The sequence below is a fragment of the Puntigrus tetrazona genome, chromosome 11, assembly GCF_018831695.1.
Source record: "Puntigrus tetrazona isolate hp1 chromosome 11, ASM1883169v1, whole genome shotgun sequence".
Taxonomy (NCBI): domain Eukaryota; kingdom Metazoa; phylum Chordata; class Actinopteri; order Cypriniformes; family Cyprinidae; genus Puntigrus; species Puntigrus tetrazona.
Window position 1 is genome coordinate 18,135,851 of NC_056709.1, and position 18,059 is coordinate 18,153,909.

The 18,059-nt window shown below is 36.6% G+C and overlaps 3 protein-coding genes across 9 annotated transcripts; 1 reads left to right on the plus strand and 2 right to left on the minus strand.

Annotated features, from left to right (window-relative positions):
• Window positions 1-33: 33 nt before the first annotated feature.
• Window positions 34-1,538, minus strand: mustn1b (musculoskeletal, embryonic nuclear protein 1b). The gene is made up of 3 exons (XM_043251874.1): window positions 1,384-1,538; window positions 1,162-1,282; window positions 34-599 (listed from the first exon to the last, which is right to left on the minus strand). Exons 1-3 carry the CDS (start codon window positions 1,390-1,392, stop codon window positions 493-495), a joined length of 237 nt encoding a protein of 78 aa, XP_043107809.1. The 5' UTR covers window positions 1,393-1,538; the 3' UTR covers window positions 34-492.
• Window positions 1,539-5,395: 3,857 nt separating this feature from the next.
• Window positions 5,396-10,842, plus strand: LOC122353960. Of its 6 annotated transcripts, XM_043251870.1 has the most exons (6): window positions 5,879-6,394; window positions 6,873-6,975; window positions 7,070-7,274; window positions 9,334-9,423; window positions 9,614-9,734; window positions 9,833-10,842. In XM_043251870.1, the coding sequence occupies exons 1-5, from the start codon at window positions 6,128-6,130 to the stop codon at window positions 9,693-9,695; spliced, it is 747 nt and encodes a 248-aa protein (XP_043107805.1). In that variant the 5' UTR covers window positions 5,879-6,127; the 3' UTR covers window positions 9,696-9,734; window positions 9,833-10,842. The 6 variants fall into 6 exon arrangements, with proteins under 6 accessions (XP_043107804.1, XP_043107805.1, XP_043107803.1 ...); XM_043251869.1 differs by lacking the exon at window positions 5,879-6,394 and adding an exon at window positions 5,396-5,871 and having other exon boundaries at window positions 9,614-10,842; XM_043251868.1 differs by having other exon boundaries at window positions 9,614-10,842.
• On the minus strand, window positions 8,003-17,318 carry stimate (STIM activating enhance). Of its 2 annotated transcripts, none has more exons than XM_043251867.1 (8): window positions 16,390-17,318; window positions 14,604-14,652; window positions 14,313-14,408; window positions 14,054-14,175; window positions 13,222-13,334; window positions 12,939-13,016; window positions 12,132-12,281; window positions 8,003-8,262 (listed from the first exon to the last, which is right to left on the minus strand). In XM_043251867.1, exons 1-8 carry the CDS (start codon window positions 16,559-16,561, stop codon window positions 8,257-8,259), a joined length of 786 nt encoding a protein of 261 aa, XP_043107802.1. In that variant the 5' UTR covers window positions 16,562-17,318; the 3' UTR covers window positions 8,003-8,256. The 2 variants fall into 2 exon arrangements, with proteins under 2 accessions (XP_043107802.1, XP_043107801.1); XM_043251866.1 differs by having other exon boundaries at window positions 8,003-9,908; window positions 16,390-17,316.
• Window positions 17,319-18,059: the final 741 nt, after the last annotated feature.

Genomic DNA, 18,059 nt, shown 5'->3' on the forward strand with positions numbered 1-18,059 from the left:
CTAGTGGGTAAATGACAACAATTACACACAGACTATGAAGATTTTCATTTATTAAATTCAGAAAAACATGAAATTAATTTACAGCTGGACTTACATGTTTTTCACTTTGTAAGCTGATATCCAATATCCCTGACAAAACACCATGCAATTGTAGGAGTCGCTTTACCGGTGATGTTAAAACATCTCAAGAATGTTCTAAACCGCCATCCTTATAGGATTTTCAACGGAGAAACCAAACCTGATGACTCAGAGACACTTTTAGAAATTTATTATTATAGAAAACGTGATACTAGAAACAAGTTTTTTTTTTAAGTGCATCATGTTTAGCAACAACAAACAGTATAAAAAAATTACACATACTTAATTACACATACAAATATGCAACGTAATTATCTAAATTATAATTTAATTCATGATGTGGATGCCAAAACAGAACTCTGTGTGCTCATGGACATACATTTAAAACCGAGAGTCCATTTGTCCATTCTGCACTCATTTGCCAAACACGCTTCCTGATGGAGTCTTGGGTTTCTCAAGCACTGTCTCGCGTCCAGATCGAGCTCCACTGAAAACAGACGGCGCCACCTTCCCCATGCGTTCTACACAACAGACAAAAACACAACAGTATTTTTGTAGGTAGAAACATTTTTTCCTGCTAGAAAAAGTGTATTTTTATGAGCCCAATGGCAGATATTTGTTCTTATTTAAATCATGAATGTTAAAAAATAATCAAAATAAACTTGGATTAATGGCTTAATATTTCTTGTCACTAGCTTGAAAAACACAAGACTAAAATCCTTAGGGGGAACATCACTTTTTTCCATGATGAAAGTTATTTTTATATGTTCTAGTTTGTCATTAAATTAACAAAACATACTCATGTTGATTTTGTTTACTTGGTATTAAAATGGTCTTAAATTGACCTTTAAAAACCAACAGGGACCCTGATAACTCATTACATACAATACTATTCTATAGTATCTAATAACTGCACTACTACTATTTTATTGTATTCTACAATATTGCAGTATTAGAACATGTCATAGAAGGTTTCTTAAGTCATCTAATTTTTGTATTATGACCAAAGACAGAAAATCCCTGTTCTAAATTGAACTATAATAGCTAATCTGTTGATTTGCGGTCTAAATATGACAAACTTACCACACTCAACCATGACCTCATATGTTTTGCTCTTGACCTCTCCCTTCAGACCAAGTTTGCCGCGGGCTCCTTTCAGGTCCTCCTCCTTTACAACTGGCCTCTTCTTCTTCTTAATCTCTGGCTGATGAAAATATCATTTCAAAAGAGAAATGCCAGCAATACTTGAACCGCTACACATACTTTTATTTCTAATCTGCTCACTGAATAGATAAATCTTCATACCTGAGACATTATGTATGTTTGCAGGTCTGGTTTCTGGACAAGTTGGCGCCTTGTGTACTTTGTCTTCTTTTCGTCCTGGCCCTTTTATACCCTTGTTACGAGCTCAGTGTAACCCCATCCCCCCTCTCTCTCTCTCTTATCATTATATATTATTAGCACTGCAGTCAGTGTCAGAAAACCTCTTTCTGACCATGAGCACTATGAACAGCTGAACACATTACAGACAAAACACCCTCACATCCCTCCTCAGATCAGTGACGTGTAGATGAAAGAATCCATTTTGTTGCTACAGGTCAAAGGTTTATATATATATATATATATATATATATATATATATATATATATATATATATATATATATATCACTCTTGAGTCTCAGTGCTTCCAATCTGTTTCTTATAGCAACAATATATATATATATATATATATATATATATATATATATATATATATATATATATATATATATATATAATTAAATGAATAATAATTTAATAATTTAAATAAATAAACACGCTGTTTTAAAAATACAAAATGGTGTGACTGAATATGTGTCCAAATCTCACTACAAGACAAAATTGTGAAAATAAAAATTACTTTCATTTAAACCAGATTTAAATCAATATATATATATATATATATATATATATATATATATATATATATATATATATATATATATATATATATATATATATATATATATATATATATATATATATATATGATATATATATATATATATTTCTAAAATGCTAAATTGTTGATAGTGACAAATGTGTGTAATGATGAAGACGTTAACATGCCACACAGATTACATAACCAAATCACTACACACTTTTCTGGGCCGGTGAGTCAGCCTTAGTGAAGGAGTTGGAACCAACGTCATGCACCAATAAAGATAGATATTCAGAAAGAGTTTTTTATATCAGTAGTCATTGTGATTGTACGCTGCATGCTCAAACGTTGGTAAGATTTGTAATGTTTAAAAAAATCTAATTCAATGCCGTTCATTCACTTGCTGTCTGCTAATGCTTATAGAACACAGAATCAAAGAGGATACAGCTCTGAGCATCAGGAGAGGTCAGTTCACATCAGATATGGGTAATGCCAGCAATCTATTACTGTAAAGCTTACTCAGCTTACTCTGTTGTACCATAGTGTGTTATTTTGTTTTGTACACATATAACTTATACATACATATCATACAGTATATCCAACTATTTCTTTTGCACTATTTTATATTGCTCACATTGTTTGTTCTGATAAACCCATTGACTTAATATTGCAAGAATAGTGAAATAATTTTTTATTTATTTTTAATTCAGTGGCGAACTTCCACACTCGGGTAGTCGCCGTATTATTTTCCTGACTCCTATGGTGTGAATGAAAAATTAATAATAATAAGTAATAATAAGTAATAATAATAATAAAAACTTTGTAGATGTCATGCTATTTGTTACTCTAAAAATGAAGATATATTTCCTTCGTTATTTGTGTTTTTTTCCTATACCATAGGACACAGACCAATTTTCATTTGTCTAATACCCACATATAGACTCATAATTTTTTTTTGTTAACATATACAGCGTGCACATTACTCAAGTGAAAAGAGGTTATTTTGTATTTTGCAACAGCAATATCGTTCTTCCGGTTTGAAAGAAGTCGAAGCAACGTCACAGAGTACGAGGTGCGTGCGTTGATCCGGAGCGCTGATTGGCTGCTGGGGTCACGAGGTACGAATCTACTTCATTCGGGCGTTCCTTACAATTAACAATAGCGATGGCAATTAACGTTAGTCATTTTTTTTTATTTTATTTTATTTTATGGCCAAATTTCATATCCATAAATGTACATTTCTTTGGGGGAAATCCACGTTTTATAGCACTTAAAAATGAAGTGAAGCTTTATATTGATTCTATATTGCCCTGAAAGAAACAAAAAGCTATTAAGAGTTGTACAAGCTTGTGCATTGTTCAGTGTATTCCTAAGAAATTGTTCATATTTCCCCCTAGCATTGGAAATAGTTTTTTTATTGTTGTATTTTTTACTGATTTTATCTAGTTCAATCTAAAAAAAAAAATAATGTTAGTCTATGAAAAAAATAATAATGAGAAAAGCAATCACTGCGCTGTACTATGAATAAGATATAAACAATATAAGAGTTTAACACGGCTGTCGATTGTATTACAGTCGTGTGCGTTTGTTTCTTCAGTGCGACGAACCAAAAGTTTTGTTTGCGTTCCCAAACGATGCGACCAGAGCTGAAGTTTGGCCGCATGCGGTAGGTCTGCAGTGGCCTACCAATACACATGGAAAATATGTTTGCAGCGAGCATTTCAAACCGGACAGCTTTAAACATTTGGGGCTGTTGTAAAATCCAGGTCTACCGATCGCATTGTTTTAAATATCAACGCTGGGCCAATTCCTCCACGAGCTCGGCAAGTGTCTGCTGTGTGCAACGCGTTTGTTTGGATTCAGGTGAGCACGTGAGATTTCACCGTCGATACAATTTCAGTTCTGAGAGCAGACAGTATGTGTCGTTTATGTTATGTGTTACAATTAAGTAAAGTAGGAATCTGACCCGTGTTGAGTCTTTACACCATGCATTCTGGAGCAGCCGCCATACAAACTAACGTTACCGATGACACGAGGCGCGTTTTTATTATAACGCTATTTTTTACTATTCCGGCGTTTACGGGCAAAATAAACTTAATTAATAAATTTAGAACAAAGGTGATGTTACCGTGCATTTTTAAGTATAAAAAGCCACCGGTGGGAGACAACTACTTTCTGGGCTTCGTTATGTTCGTCTGCCCTTTCTCTTGCATGCATGTGATGGTCAAAGTTTCGAGCTGACAAGTCCTGCCACAAGATCTCAGAACAGCATCTCTATCCAAACTGGCCTTTGTCCTTTTATCCACCCCCTCTGTGCATTTTAAATGGCAGATCGCAACCAATTTGATCAGGTGCATACCGCCATCTACTGTACCGAGGTGTGCATCTTCACGGTGTGTGTGTATATATATATATATATATATATATATATATATATATATATATATATATATATATATATATATATATATATATATATACACACACACACACATTTTCGAATTAAAAACAGTTGATTTTTAAAGCAGCATGCCCAAATCTTAATCTTGAAATAATCACTCTTCTGCATTTCTCTTTTAAAAAGCCTTAATATGAATAGATTTCTGAATATTATAATAATGACATTATATATATATATATATATATATATATATATATATATATATATATATATATATATATATATATATTAAACCCTATTTACAAACTTTCACCTTAAGAAATTTCATGACCGATTAGGTATTAATAGATTTATACATGATGCACATTGCTCAAAACAGTAATAGCTATCACAAAATTGTTACAAAGTGGAAACTGGTAGTTTTTACGCTTTTTGGGACCATTTCGTTCATCTAGTTTAAAAAAGTTACATTTAAGGCATGTGATGTAAAGCCTAGTCATTTCATTTGAGTGCTCACACATTACGAATACATGTCATCAGGTTGAGCTCCCACTTTTAAGCGTTATTCATGAACGTTGTAACATTTATACATGACAAAGGACTCATCTAATCCAGTCACTGCATGGTGATTTGCATGGGAAAGTAGCACTCGTGTCACTAGTTGTTGTTTATAGTCGTGGCTTTTGTTTGTGCCTTTGTTTATTGCACAAAAGTGTTGTTTTCATTTCCCCAGAGCTGAAGTTTGGCTGCACACTGCCGGTTTGTGGTGTCCTACAAAAACACACAGAAATGTTTGTAAGAAAACAATTCTTTACCGCACAGTTGTGAATTGGGGGCTAGACAAGAGCTGTAAACTTGCAGCCATCTACTGGAAAGGGAACAGCAGTGTTTAAAGAAATACAATTCTACCAAAAAGGCCATTCACCAAGTATAGGCCTCTGCAGGAAGGTAACGGGTTCTCAATGAGTGAGGGTAGATTTAGGGGTGGGTCAGGGGGATCATTTTGATTGCATGATTGAGAAACGCCCAGCAGTTTAAAAACGCCCACTTTTGTTCCGCAGAGACCTCGATTAAGAGTTCACTTCAAAACGGAACAAAACATCGATGAGTCATCTAGCACTACACGGGCTTTTGTCCAATCAGATGCTCTCTAGAATGAGAACGCCCCTCCCACCAAACTGTCCCTCTGCTCTCCTTTAATCATGGTTCGTCGGTGTGTATTTGGCTGTTCAAATACACGTACTCTGTTTTGTTTCCCGACCACGAACTGGTTGCGAAAAAAGTGGCTGGAGTTCATACATTTCGAAGAAGGGGCCATTTGCGCCAGCTCGCGGCTTTGTGACAGGCACTTCTCTGACGAATCCTTTACCAATTTGGGGATGGTTACTGCTGGGATAACGTGCTACCTTACGTTAGCGAACACGGCGGTTCCCACTCTGTACACTGTAGGCGCATCCCCTCCCACACGAGTAAGTATTGTTTACTTCAGAAACTTAGACGTTGCATTTATTTAATCAAAATATAACCCTCGAGATCTCCTCCTCGAAAACATTTCTTTCTATGCCCTGCTGAGTGACGTAGCAGCGTCATGACGCAGGAATCGTTTTGAACCGGATCTTTGGAACCGATTCTTTAACATGACCAGTTAAAAAAAGAACCAGTTCGCGCCACGGAAAAGAGTCGGATTGCCGAACACTGAACGAGCGTAGTAACAGACGGACAGATATGGTGAAAAGGTGCGTTTTGGGTTGTTATCCGCACAAAACCTTGTTCCCTTTCCCCAAGCTGCCGTGGTTGCGAGCCCGCTGGCTCGAGTTTTTGCATTTTGAGGAGGGAGGAATATCGGAGAGCTCACGCTTGTGTGCGAAGCATTTCGCTCCAGAATGCTTCACAAATTTACAGCAGTACGAAATGGGCTTCGCCGATTTTCTTAGCTTGATAGATATGGCTGTTCCGACAATATACACCGTTGGCCCGGCGCCGAGTGTGAAGGTAAGTTGTTAACAAGCTACACCTGCCTGGTTAACGTCGCAGTTTATTCTATCGAAGAACCGCCTACTCTGACCGGAAGTGGCAGACTGACTTACGTGTGGAACCACCAACCGTGTTAGTTTTTTGCATTTTAAAGGGACAGTTCATCGCAAAAAAAATAAATAATAATATTAATTGTCATTTACTCACATAACGTTCCAAACCTGTAGGACTTTTTGTTCTGTCGAAGACGACAGGATATTTTGAATAATGTTTGAACTAAATATTCCCTTTCTCTCTACAAAAAATATTTCTCACAATATAATCCATAGAGGAAACAAAGTTTGGATAGTAGTCTCTGCGAACAGGTTTTAAAGGTAACGCTAAGGTGTGTAAACGTTAAAGCCAATGTCTGTGGATCATGGGTTTTGTTTTCTAACAACAGAAGAGCTATAAAAAGTATTTGCGTTGCTTCATTTCTGTATCATCTTTCCAACAGCCAATAACTCGTGAGGTAGGCTGCCAATGTAGTGCTCCCATTCTGAAGAGCGTTGCGGTCCAAGCCGTACTCACCCAAAAAAAGCCAAAACGAAGAAGTAAAGGTAACATTTTTCCCTAAAAGTTATTTTCACTTGGTTTAACAGTTTTGTGTTGCTTCACTGCATTGACTTTAATTTTATGTTATTTTAATAACAGCCATTCAAGTGAGGCCTCTTTCGAGTCATTGTGCTAGTGTGTCCTGCTCCGATGAGGATTTTCCAGTCAAATCTGAATCTTCATTTACATTAATACCAATTAAAAGGCCACGCATGGAAGATTCCCCTGAAGGGTCACCATACAGCTCAGAAGAACCAACACATAACATCCACGTGCCTAATGTAATTAAAGAAGATGACATAAAGTAAGTGTCCATGTTTAACTTGGGATGTTGTTCTGTAAACTCACAACCAGCTATATATGTTGGTATTGAAGGTAGGAAGGAAATTTTAATTCCGATTATTAAATACGATTATCACAATTTACATTGAATGATGGTTAGACCATTGCTTGAAGCAACCAAATGGCATATTTTTCATTAAAATAAGCCACAAACAACTGTGAAACTTTATCGCTTTTCTATAGTACTGAACCTTAAATCTGAACTATGTCAGATTGGTTTAAGTTAAAAGTAAAAATATGCATAGTAGTATGTTATACTAACAACCAGAAAGATAACATGCAGAAAGAAAAAACATCAAGCACAAAGAATGTGGATTTTAAGATTAATTGCTGCTTTTGACAATTATGTAATTGTGGCATCAGTAATTGTAGTTGAGATTAGCAAGTAAATTGTGCAGCCCTAGCATAAGGCCATGTATCAGTACTCTGCTATCTTTCATATCCTTGTCTTCATTTTTTTAAAATCAAAAATCTGAATTGAGCACTAAAACTTGCAGGTGTGACTTACCCTTGGTGTCCACAGCAATGTTCCAACTCTTTAAATATGGATTTCTGTTTTACTTTTACACTTGTGGTTTTACAGATTCAGCTCTGAGTGTTCAAATTCAGGTCAAGCAAGCATTATTTTGCTGTTAACATCTTTAACAGAAAAAGTGTGGAAGAGAAGTTATAGATCACAAAATAACAGTGTAATTTTTGCACTGTTTATTGAAAAAAGCATACGTAAGTTCATAAATCGTCAGTAATTATCTAATATTGTTTAGTACTTAACACCCCTCTCCACATCCAATTTGTTTCATTCTCCCACTGTCACCAAGATTGCTCTGTAATAATAGTCAGGATCAAACCCGGAGAGGGAAAGGCAGTTATATTTCCACCTAGACGAAATCCTTATCAGTAACCTTGTTCATTCAGCAGGCCTGACCAGAAGGCCTGGTTTCAGTTCATCCCTGTAAAACACAAACACATACCATGTGCAAACAGTACTCCCACAAACTTGGTCCATTAAATATCAGTTTGACAATACAAGTGATAACAACTGGTCCTGTACTCCCAATTACATTCACTCCAACTCTAAACCTACAGGCACCTTCCTCTTTACATTATATCCATCTTCAGATTGACTAATCTGAAAGAGAATTTTTGCAGAGAATGAATTATTCTCCAAGGATCTGTGCTTTAGTGTTGGAATAAAATCAAATATTCAATAGAGCAGAAAAGTGTGGAGGGTAGATGAGAAAGCGTTGAAGAAAGGCCTGCTGGTTTAGTGTTTAGAGTTTGACAGTGTCTGAGTATATAGAGGCAACAGGGAATGCTTATAAACATACAAAACATGAAGGTAATACAGCATAAAAAGATACCACAACATAACACCAAACTGTGCAAGAAGTTACAGAAGCATTCGTACCACAGCATCTAATCCTGCAATGAATAACAAAACGGAAACGGAAAAGTTTAAAGACGGTTCACCCAAAAATGAAGTGTGTGTACTCTAAATCAGGTTTTTCAAAAACTTTTGCCTTTTGTTCTTCTGTCACACTTCGGCCTCCCATAAAAAGTAAGTCAGTGGGGTCCAGTGATTTTATTTTTTGGACCTCATTGTTCTTAATGTTCTACAGAAGAATTAAAGTCATACAGATTCGGAACAAGATGACGGCGAGTTACTGATTAAATTAAAATTTTTTGGGTGAACTGTCCTTTTTAAGAGGCCACACGAACAACAAAAACGACAAATAAATACAGGGAAAATAATGTTAGAATACAGCGACACTGAATTGAGGCAGATATACTCTGAAAAGCCAAACAGTTAGACAAGCCATCACAATCAGTGTCTGAAACAGCCATTCATGGGTTTACATACCTTCTCAGAACGTCTGTGCCAAATGGTTAAAAATACACATTGCAAGCAGACAGTACCAACTGTATTGTAATGCCATCCCATAACACTGCTGACCAGTGTTATTCTGTAACATTTATCAGCACAATTTCCTCATAGCTGACGAGCACAAAACTTTCTGCAGCAGCTACACAAACGCACGATGGAACCAACTTCGAGTGACCCTGAACGTTCGTCTTGTCAGTGCGATCAATCTCATGCATATGGTTAAAAGGTACTTGTTTCAGAGGAACAACACCAGTATGTTATTTGATTTGCTTTAAGTTTAAAGGCTGGACAGATGCAAGGAGATGTAATGTGCTGTATATCCATTGGAGAATCATGACAAAGCAGAATTATGAATGTGCACAAAAAAAAAAAAAAAAAAATTGACGGACAATATTATTTTCTACCCTTTGACACAGGGTAGCAAAAGTCATTCTAATGATGTCCAGAGGCTTATCTTATGTCTACTGGAGCATGGGTCCCCCACAAATCATAGGTTGAGTTAGTCTTCATGCCCCTCACTTTCTGCTCCATGTTCAGGTAAATGAGCTGGGGTCATGAGAATGAGAGAGACCACAAGTCTAAATTGATTTGAATTCACACTGGAATACCAAGACGATGCTTCTTTTTCTTAACAGGCTTGAGCCCTGTGAGTCTTCGTACATCGTCGTCACCATCTGAATCTTCCATTTCATCATCTGCAGAGAACAGAATCTGACCAGCACAGGAGGAAGAAGGCAAAGAGAAAGTCGGTGTTCAACTAATCATCTTAAAACAAAACAATGATACTGAAAATGTCACCCTAATGGAATGCACCTTGCAAACCTGAATAAGTAGGTAATATTCTCCATTTCATTTTGACTGAGCTGCTCATCCTTTTTCAAGTGAGAAATATGGACAATAATCACTTGGCTAAAACATCTGACAAGTCAACAAGAAAGCGTGTGGATTGGAAATGCTACACTCGAAATGACTGTACTCAATGTCAAGTTCCCTCCTCAAATGACATGACTTGCCTTGTCTCAAATCTAGCACTAGCACAGGATATAAATGTATTTAGGAGATGTTATTTGGTCAAACATAATAGAAATACAAAATTGTTAGTAGCATGTTAGCAGACCATACACTAATGTGTTCTATTCATCATAAACAATGTCTTCCACTGAAAAATAAGTATGCCCAGAGTTCTTTTCTGGCTATTTGGTTAATCAGAACAGTCTGTGCAGCCCTTTCTTTAAGGCATACCTGCTTTGTTAGATTGTAAGATCACTTATCATGGTTACTTCAGGTCTGAAGTGTCTGAAGTGTTGGGATAGATTAAAGAGCTGTCATGAACGTAATAGTCATGCAGATGTATTAGGTGGGGGGGGAAAGAGGATGTCTCATCTAAGACTTGGGTTGAACAGATGATTTTGAATTTAACACTAAGTCAAATAAAAGGCCAAAATATGAATTCTGCCATTTAAAGATGTTTAAGGAGCAGCAAGAGTGTCTTGTCAAAGCAAGTCTGTTTTAGACCTTGTTAATGATTTTGATAAGCGTTTTATACATTCCTTAAACCATTAAATGTTATTTATGTCATCAGTTACATTTTATTCTGTGGAGTAAACAAGCAAATAATTTAATTTCTAATAAAAAGTTAACATTACAAGCGTTTTTTTTTCTAATTCTTCTTCCTGAATAGAAGTCTACTGCAGCTGTATGAACGGAATATGGGAAAGTGAGGAAACTGATGGTAATGAATAGTGATTTGACCAAATTTTGAGTCATTAGGATCAACTCACTGGTTTAAAAACTCACTTTTATAAAGCTTGTGAATTTTGTACCTTTGATCTAGAACAGGGGTGCCCAAACCCTGCTCCTGGCGATCAAATATCAATCACCAGGAGCAGGATCGGCACCCCTGTTCCAGAAAAATTAAGCTTAGTTCATCTCCTCAATCTTCTCACATTCCACCCATAACAGTAGTGGCTGTTCATTACTCCTTTGCCCAACTGATACGAAAATTGTCTCGAAGGTCTTTGGACTAAGCCACAAAGAAATGACTGGACAAAATGTTTATATTTTGTTCAAAAGTTATGGTGGCACAGACTTAACACTAACCCAAAATTGATTCAAACTAAACTTGGTAGACTGAGATGGCACTGTTCCCAACCTTTGCCAGCAATCATGATTCATTGAGTCAATCATCTTTGTAATTCAAAGAAAATTGGTCAGGATCATTGACAGCATGTCCTGGTGGTACCCATGAAGTCTGAACAAAGTACAACTTAAGTGTTCGAGAGATACAAAGATGTTTGCAAAAACGCTTAACTCCTGACACTTAATTTTTATTTGGTCTTAATACATTTCTTCGTTTTTCCCAATTATGACCGTATCTAATTTTTCATGACTCCTCCTACAATTTTTGTCCACCTTTGGACCAAGCCGCACAGAAATGACTGGATTGACTATCATTCCCAAGACATACATCTTTATAATTGCCCGTACCTGTGTATGCCGACTCGTTATTTATCTTGGTATGCCAATTTGTTAACACACACTTTCCAACATGACTCTTATGTTAACCATAAACTACGTTAGTAAATCATTTTAGCATGCTAATCTGGTCAACATATTAAGCAATGCTTTTGTGTACTCATCACACTTAAAGTTCTCCGCAGCAGCCTGATGAATGTGCATCAACTAAGTAGTGCACTCTGCTAAGCCTTTTAGGTTGTGTGTTCTAACATGTTTTGGACCCCCAAGAGTTATTGTGCCAAGAAATCATACAGAAGTTCTAAAAATGATCTGATATATACAAAATGCACATAATTATTGAAGAGATAGATGCAGGCAGGAAGGCTGAGTAGCTGGCTTTGCACAAATATCTGCTTAGAGTTCAATTAAAAAATTTATCAGCCATAGGACTAATCATACTCTGTAAGAGTAACTTACTTCTGATTCAGAGTCATCATGTGACAGTGCTCGTCTATAGCGTACTTTGCTACTGCCACGAGGATCATCTTCTGCTTCCCTCTCCTCCAATTTGGCTTTTGTTCTGCCCTTCTTCATTAGGAAGTTATCTACCACCCAGAACATCAAAGCCTGGATATACACACACAAACAGGCGAACATTCAGACAAAGAGATGTGTTGCAACAATGACAAAACCATCTGTCATATAGATTTATACAAAAGATTTAGAGCATAAGCCACATTTTTCTATATAAATATTTGTATTTTCCTTCCTTTGTATTTAAGTACAAATACAACAAAACTATATACAAATCAACAAATACAATGCAAAAATAAGCATTTAATCAATTGAAAATCAAATCAATGCAACTATCATTTTAAAGTTTGAGGTCAGTAAGAGATGCAAGAATGCATTAAATTGATCAAAAGTAATGGTAAATGTTATAATTTATAATGTTGTAAAAGATTTATATTTTAAATTTTTTTTTTTACTTAATCCATCAAAAAATCCTGAAATATTTTATGGTTTACACACAAAAAGCACAATTTTCAACATCTGTATTTTAGAATGATTTTAAGGATTGTGTTACAAAGTCTAGAGTAATGGCTATTCAAAATGTTTAGCATATGAATAAATTACATTGCATACTTTATTAAAACATAGAAAAGTTATTTTAAAACCAAGTAAGTTTTACTGTATATTTGTTCAAATAAATGCATCCTTAAGCATAAGAGAAAAAACATTACTAACCCCAAATGTCTGAATGGTAAGGATATATAAACTTACATTCACAAAAAATGGGACGATTACCATGACGATAGCTAGCTCCAGATGAGGGTTTGTAATGGGGTTGAGTGTAGCCAGCTGTCCAACACAAACAACAGTCAAATACATCATAAACAAAATAATCAAAACCACAATAATTTAACAACCGTTTTAATTTTCGGTTGGGATTTCCTGAAATGAATGTTAGTGAAGGAGTTACATAATGATACATTTTCTCCAAACATATCTGTTAGTTCAGAATATGAACCACAAACATCCATTAGTATTTGGATACCTGACTGACCTTCTTCCACTGTGGGAGGAGGAGGACTAACATGATCATGACCTTCTCAAACATCATGATGACAATGTAGAGAGCACACTGACCCACCCAGGCACTGCACTGAACCGGCTCACCTGTGTGCAAACATTAGAAAGACAGGACTTTAAAACAGTGGTTTTAAACCAGGAAAACCCAGCAAATCTCCCCAAGATGACTTTAAAATAAGAAAAAAAATAAGTATGAAAACATTTAATTCATTAATTTTTGGAGAACCAGGATTACTAAAACTGGAAAGTCATGTAAATTAACAATTAAAATTAAATTAAAATTCTTATTATTTGGAAAAAAAAGCTTAAAAATTTCCTGTTCAATCAATCATCATAAATGTGCCACTGAGACCCCACAACGCTGTGTGTGCAGTTCAGTGGTTAACCGAAACAAGAAACTGGTGTTAACTAGGTGTCAACCAATTTTAAGTTAATTTCATCTAAATTAACAATTGCATTACAGCGCCTTGAAAGATGGTCTGACTAGTTTTCTTTTGGAGGGAACCTTTATATAAAAGCAGTTAAATCATCGACTAGACTTATTGTTTAGTTTCAGACAAGCATTTATAGTCCGTGAAGAACAAGATTTCTATCCTAATTTCAAATGAACTTAATTCAGTGAACACAAATTGAACAATGGTAAGGAATGAAAGGGCTGATTCAATTTCCCATTCATGAGAACTGCCCTCTTTATATGAGGCCACATTCACATAAAGAAGCTCAGGGGAAGTGTCTAGTCCATGATTAACTCGCGGTTCCCACAAGACTGTCAATTTACTCCTAACAATTGATATTAAAGCTCATACCATACTCTCCAAAACGCAGCGAATCCCACTGTCTCCATTCAACTACAGCACTAATGGCCTTCACGCCGCCGTAGATCACCAGCATGCCCAGCGTCGCATCCAAAAGGAAGTTGATCAGGTATCTGCGGAAAACAACAGAGGGAGTTGGTCGCTGAGCACAGCTGATAACATATGTAAAAACCACAGACATAAAACACTGCTGGAAGTACAACGATGTGTGGGGGAAACATTGAAAACGACAATGCGCACACAGACTCACAGTGAACATGGGTCCTCCTCTGTGAGGGCAGACAGGTAGACATTTGCAAAGTGAATGAACAGCATCCCTATGGCCTGTTTGGAGGTGTCCAGAAACCTGAGAGAGGTGAAGGGGAGGAGGGGGGGGAGGGGCGGTGAGAGGGAGGAGACCTGGTTAGAATTCGCCGTTAAATAACGAGGGGAACGGGGCTACAGAGGGCCGCTAGACAGACCACAGGTCAGTGCAGCATTGACCGTGCATGTGTGTGTTTAAGTATCTAGTGCTTGATAAAGACGCAAAAAGGCCGTTTACCAGATTCTCCATGGCCTCCGTTCGTGCTTGGGCTCCCTGAAGCGTTTCACTGTAGAGAGGAAACACAAGCTTTCATACTGGAAGCAGGAAAAATGGGGTGATCAATAATGTCTGCCACATGGGGATAGTGCTACTGATGCTAAAAACTCTTTCCTGGCTCTATCAGATACAGGGCTATGAAAACGCAGAGGTCAATAAACGATACATGAGATTGACATTTCAAAAGGGGAACAACTGAATGAGGAACTGCTTCAAAAGGTTTGAATAGTTTTCTGCATTCACATGTAAAAACAAAGTACAATACTGTAGCAAACCAATTTTTCCCTTAAGAAAAATAATGAACTACTTCGGCTAATGTTTTATTTTTATTTCCATTCTTTTAATTAAAAAAATAACAAAAAATTATACAATATATATTTTTTGTAAACTGCATAGGAGAAGACAGTAATAAAGACGATAACAAAAACAAATCCTGGCAGTGTTGTTTCAAAAGAAGAAGAACTGCTGCTTTTTAGGCTGTGGAAACCACTAGCGCTAGTTTCCAAACGTTCCAAACGTGACCCAATGGTTCACACAAATAAAGAGCAGCCTGTTTCACACAATGGCTGTTTGTTTGTGTACAGCTATTAACTGTGTCCCCTCAACACAATCACTTGCTCTTTACAATTACAGCTCACAAAACCGCATGTAACATACAATTTCACACATCTCATATATTCCTCTGGATTGCCCTGTTTTATTGGACTCTTGTTTTTTTTTTTTTTTTTAATCTATTGAGTAAAAATCAGGTGATCTCTGGGTTACTCGAGGTGTCAAAAACAATGACAATTAGTAAAGATCGATCTTCAACAAACAAGTGTTTGTGACAAGTTCTCTTTCATTATCATATTTCATTCTTACAAGTTAGCTCTTAAATTATCTATTAGTTATTAGCGAATGAAGTAAACCAACGTTTTCAGCGTATGCAAGTACACACATGCCCAAAGACCAGGGATCTGTATATGACCAAAACAAGTAGATCTGTGAAGGCGTAGCCGAGCAAAAACCAAAGAGCCAACAATATGTACCCTTTAAAATTGCTCACAGTCTTTAATTAACGTACTGTCAGGTTGACTGTGCAACATGCAAGTGCAGCACTGCACGATTTAGAAACATGCTTTGACCTGTGCGCTTCTAGGACCAAACCCTTAAGTCTTCAACCATACACTTGAATCAACCTGAATTGATCGAGTTCATTTAATGTTACAAAAAAACAAACAAAACGAAGCACGGGCAGATCTGTTTGGCCATATGTCTGGGTTTATTTATTTAAATTTTTTTTAATGCAACTTGGTCCAGTGCATTGTTGTTTAATAGATTTTGAGATGTGGCTGTTGTTCTCTGAAGTGGAGGCAGAGGAATGTGAGTTTGAAGGGACTCGTTTAAGCGGACTAAATGACTGGATGGGTGCCTTCATAATGAGACTCCAAACAGCTAATAAAGAAAACAAAACATTGCAATATTTTTTTTCATGATGGATTTGAATATTACAAGCATGCAGCTTTTTTCTTCACACAATGGATACTGATGGACTGGAGTGGTGTGGATTATTGTGATGTTTTATCTGCTCTTGGGACTCTGATTGCACCCATTCATTCCAGAAAATTTGGTTAGCAATTAATAGAGTGCCAAAGTTCTCCAAATCTGTGTCGGTCCAGAAATAAATCTCAGATGGCTTGAGGGTGAATACTTTAAAAAATGTTTAGATTATCTACTGCTTTAATGAAAACAGTTACTCTGTACTTACACATAAGGGTGCTGAAGGCCACCACTCCCAGCAGGCCTTGCAGGAAGATGCCAAAGGAGTCCACGAAGTCCTCATATGAGCAGCCCCGGTTACCAGGATCAGTGGGCGAGGAGTTAGAGGATGCAGACGGCAGCTGACCCCGCGACAGCACGCTGACCCCAACACCCGCCATTGCGCCACACTTTGTGGTTCACGAGTGTTTACACAAAACCCAGAAAAGATCAGTTTCGAGAGGTGGAGATGATCGACAGGACGATGACACAGCTATGGTACATAATGAAGGCTCTCCAATGAGCCTCCAGTCGCGGTTACTGAAGCGCAGATGTATCGTGTTTCATACTGGACCTCGATGCGTCGCCATCCAGTTGTGAGCTACCTAATGTCTGTCAGCAGGCTGTGCTGGATAAACATCTCCTTCAGCATCGAGTAAACATGCTATAGATGTGAAACGGTAGTTTGCGGTCGATGTTCTCAATACTACAACACACACGTTGTCATGGAGACATTTATCGGTTATATTATTATACAGCGCGTGCAATTAGCCGCTAGAATAAAACACTGTGGCTTTTACAGTTAAATTAAAGCGGGTGCACGGTTACGGTTAAATTAAGTCACTAAATAAGGTCTTCATAATTTCACTTCCCGTTATAACGCGTTTGAAAGGCAAATAATACGAGGCGGATTTCGTAGTACTGCTGTTTCATAGCGAGAGTCCGGTCAGGCGCTCCTGCTAGCAAACCAGCTGAGGAAAAACCCGCCACCGCCGCTTTCAAGAAAAGAGTTGATGTTCTCAATCGCTCATATTCAATAAGGTCGGCGCCAAAACTAGTCACATACGTATCTGGTAAAGAGAAATGTTATCCGTAAAGGCAGTGCACTTCCTTTTCCAACGTATTCAGGTGCCGTTTACACTCATTTATGCGACGATCTATTGCGTCATCAATATGTCACGTCGTACTAAAGCATGATGGGATATATAGTTCTAAGAAAATCGCTGGTCGTAGCAGGTGCAATACATGAAATTATAATAAATCTTAAAATTTACTTACTGAGCAGTAAAAAAATCATCTGTATTGTAAATTGGAAACTCATTTAATAATTTTCCTTATCCAAAACCAAAACACACACACACACACACACACACACACACACACATATATATATATATATATATATATATATATATATATATATATATATATATATATATATATATATGTGTGTGTGTGTTTGTGTGTGTGTATATGTATGTATAACACAACTGTATGTAATTTATTTTTAAATTAAAAGTGATGGTGGGGAGTATAAAATTGTTACAATTAATAATTGTATATTTTTATACACTATTTTAAATCAATTCTATACCGTGGAGGAAACTGCAGCTTTGATTTAACATGGATTCATTGAATTGACCAAAATATTTTTATTTCAAATAAATGCTGTTGTTTAGCACTTTGTGTTAATCAAAGAATTGTGAAAACTTAACTAATAAGAAAGATTTCCTGAGCATCAAATACAACAAAAGGATCAAGACTGGAGTTAACGCTGCTAAAAAGGTCTGGTTTGCCATCATATAAATAAAAATTAAAAATATATTAAACAATTATTCTAAATTATAATATTTCACAATTATTGCTACAATATGTTTCATATAAGTCTTCTTTAGAAAA